Consider the following 3,542-nt stretch of genomic DNA (forward strand, 5'->3'; position numbering starts at 1 on the left):
TGCCGTCACCGTGCGGGGTGAAGGTTTTGGGTGGAGGTGAGGGCAGGTGGATTTTCTGCAAGGTGCTGATGGAAGGTGCGTAGTCACCGGCTAAGGGCAGCGCCTGGCGGGGGGGCGGGCTCTGTAGGTGGACATGCCTCCACGTCACTAGAAAGATCAGGCAGGTCAGCTCTGGCAGCCTGAGGCCGAGAGGATGGGGAAGGAACAGCCTTGGTGCGTTGGGAGAGAACTGCCTTGCTTTGTCATCGGGGGGCTTTTGTTTCTGTTGTTTGGGTTTTCTGGTAGCGTCTCCTCTGGGTGGGGACGGCGCTGAAAGCAGGTTACAAACCAGGCAGCTTCTTTCTGGGTTGCTGATTCAATTTTGAGCCGGGTTAATAATAATCAAAATAAGAATGAAGGGAGTTGTTGTCTTGTGGCTTTTCAGTGCCTTTTATGAGCGGAGGTAACTCTTAATTCAGTCCCTAATTGGCCATTCGGAGCGTCTGGGATTCCTCCGGAGGGAGGTGAGCGAGTGGCTGGGCCGGGGCGGCCGCGCTCTGCTCCCCTCGGGAAGGGCACGCTGGGAGGCGGCGTGCCCTGGTTGGTGTAACTGTTGTTTACAGGCAGGAGCTGGTGCCCTTTCCCCCCTCCCTGCCCTGTCTTCCCTGCTTAATCTTAGTGTAGTTAACACCGAAGACCTCATATTTTGCTGTTAAAAAGCAACGCGGTCGTCAACACCAGTTTCTCTTTCTTGTATTGCAGTGGGGTGAACCGATCTCTGAATCCATCCCAGCATTTCCAACAACTGTGTGGTTATTGCCTTTTAATGGTGGTTGAGTTGGAGTTTTGGCCCACGTGTTTGGTATCTTCTTCTTGCCTTCATCTCTGAGCAATGACCGTAACCTGAAAATCTTGTTTTGTTTTTCCAGTTGCATTTTCTGAGCGGTTTTGTCCTGAAGACTGTGCTCAGGTTATGACGACTAATCCCAAACCGAACAAGGCGTTAAAGGTAGGGAAGAAGTGGGTGCTGGTGGGTGGCAGGGGAGGCTGTTGCAGAACCACGCTCCATGGGACATCGGCTGTGCACAGCTGCTTTTTCATTCCCAGAGACTCTTACAAATGAGCGTCTAGAATTTCCCACTATGGACAGCGAACATTAGGGTAGGAGAGCACCAGTGATGCCCAGGAATAACTCTAAATTCTCCTGGGTGGCATGGAGTCTAGCGTACCCCAGTTGTGATCCAAGATGCTTTTGACTATAGCAGGTATTGGCAGCATTCTGAAACCAGTGCTCCCAGGCCTTTCAGTGCAGTACTTCAGCTCTCAAGACCTGGAGGCACTGGAGAAAAGGATGTGTTCAGCTGCTGTGTCTCAAATCCATGAGACAGTGAGCGCCCCAGATATACTGTCTTGGTGGTCTGCACATGGGTTGTGCATGCATTGTCCCAGTTTCTTTCCAGTGTCTTGGCTCTTCATTCCTGATGTCCTGTAGCCTCTGAAGAGTCAAAAGATGATGTCTTAAAGGTTCTGGACTTGATGATCTTAAAGGTCTTTTCCAACCTAAATGGATCTTAATGATTTTGAAAATAATTGTGGCAGCAAACCTGCTTGAGAAGAAGGTGCAAGGCCTTGGTGTCTTTGTCATGTAGCTTAAGAGTCTGGCCTGTGTGGCTGGAAAACCAAATTGAGCTGTGGTGGTCCTTGAAGCCAAGCAGGGTTAGTTTTGTTTGCCTCTTGGGTGAGCAGTCCTCAACAAAAAGCCTTAAAATGCTGAATTAAACCCTGCATATGAGTGGCTATTCTGCTTTTGAGATGCTGCACTGGTGTCCCAGCAGAACACTGGGAAAAGGTGTCATCTTTAGCATTTGGTACGAATTCTGACAGAGGAACACAAAGTCTGCTTTACATTGATATCCTTAAAAAAATCAGACTGTTCAGTTCCTCACCTCAGTGCTCAGATCCCTGCCGTGTTTCACCCTGATGTTTTGGTGGAGCACGTGCTCTCTCCAGTGCTTCAGGGGTGTGTTCCAGGTAGGGGTGTCCCATCTCTTCTCACTGTCCGGAGCATCCATTGGTGTAGGGCTGCTGCTACCCCTGTGCTGTTGGTATTTGCAGGTAAAGGAGGAGTCAGGAGAGAATGCCCCGGTGCTGAGTGATGATGAACTCGTGTCAATGTCCGTACGGGAGCTGAACCAGCACCTGAGGGGTCTCACCAAGGAGGAGGTCATCCGTCTGAAGCAGCGGAGGCGCACGCTGAAGAACCGGGGCTACGCCGCCAGCTGCCGCATCAAGCGCGTGACTCAGAAGGAGGAGCTGGAGAGGCAGCGGGTCGAGCTGCAGCAAGAGGTGGAGAAGCTGGCCAGAGAAAACAGCAGCATGAAGCTAGAGCTGGACGCCTTGCGCTCCAAGTACGAAGCACTCCAGACCTTTGCTCGTACTGTGGCGCGAGGGCCTATTACCCCGACCAAAGTTGCCACCACCAGTGTCATCACCATCGTGAAATCAGCCGAAATCTCATCCAGTTCTGTGCCGTTCTCAGCAGCGTCCTAGTGCCCTCGGTGGGGGGAACTAGCAGCCTTTCAGAGGGGAGGGGAAAAGGCTCTTATGCATTGTTCCGGAGTCCTTGGTCACGTCAAGAATTGGCATTTTAACAATTCTCTTCCAAAAGTGCAAAAATTAGAAAAAGAAGAAAAGGAAAAGAAACCAAACAAACCCAAACCTACAAAGGGAACTTAACTGGCTGCTTCTGTCTGGACTCTGTGGCTCCATCAACCTCTCGTGTCCAGGATTTGAGCTCTGTATGCAGTACAAATTGCAAGATCTGCTTCCTCCTTCTCCCTGGCTCCCCAAGCCCCTCTCAGCCGTGGGCAGCTTTCCAGCTGGGAGAAGATACCTGAGGAGCCTCCGGAGTCTTCGTGAATGATGCTCAAGAGCCAGGAAACAGATGGACCGTAGAAATCATCATGTGAGATGAATGTATGGAAAAAAGAGTTTCCTTTAGTGGCATCCTACTCCCTGTAAGAAGGGTCTCCCCTACCTTCCCCGCTTCCATCTGATACTGGGAGGGCAGGGATATAGGCTTTCTGGATAAGATTTCATCCTGCTATGTGTGGATGGGAGTGGGAGGACGATGGAGACTAATTCTTGGGTCTGACCACACCCATTAGGAATAACCTTTTGTTTTAAATCCATGCTGTTAAAATATGGAAAAATATATATTTTACATATTTTAATATGCCCCATTACCTGTGTGGCCTGTAAAAACTACATTGCAACCTCCTTTATTCCAAGCCCAAGTTTTCCAATAGCTCCTTCCCTAAAGTGTGCCTGTCAATTGGGTATATTTATGCAGTTTATTTCTTCCAAATGATCTGCAGTCTTGAAGTAGTAGCTTTTTTTTTTCTGGATTCCCTGAAGCTTAAGGGAAGGAGGAGGCACAGTAAATGCTGTGAAGAGCTGTGTGGTGGGATGGAGAAGGGGGGACGAGGAGGAAAAATGCTGCAAGTATTGCCAGGTGGAGGCAGAACTGGCTGCGAGAAGGTGGGACAGTTCTGCTGGGATCA

General features: G+C 50.1%; 1 protein-coding gene across 1 annotated transcript; it reads left to right on the plus strand.

Moving 5' to 3' along the window:
- The first annotated feature begins 911 nt into the window (after positions 1 to 911).
- Positions 912 to 2,655, plus strand: MAFK (v-maf avian musculoaponeurotic fibrosarcoma oncogene homolog K). Its single transcript, XM_008938089.1, has 2 exons — positions 912 to 988; positions 2,095 to 2,655. Exons 1-2 carry the CDS (start codon positions 953 to 955, stop codon positions 2,527 to 2,529), a joined length of 471 nt encoding a protein of 156 aa, XP_008936337.1. The 5' UTR covers positions 912 to 952; the 3' UTR covers positions 2,530 to 2,655.
- The last annotated feature ends 887 nt before the right edge of the window (positions 2,656 to 3,542 follow it).

Source organism: Merops nubicus, unplaced genomic scaffold, assembly GCF_000691845.1.
Source record: "Merops nubicus isolate BGI_N331 unplaced genomic scaffold, ASM69184v1 scaffold25390, whole genome shotgun sequence".
NCBI classification, from domain to species: domain Eukaryota; kingdom Metazoa; phylum Chordata; class Aves; order Coraciiformes; family Meropidae; genus Merops; species Merops nubicus.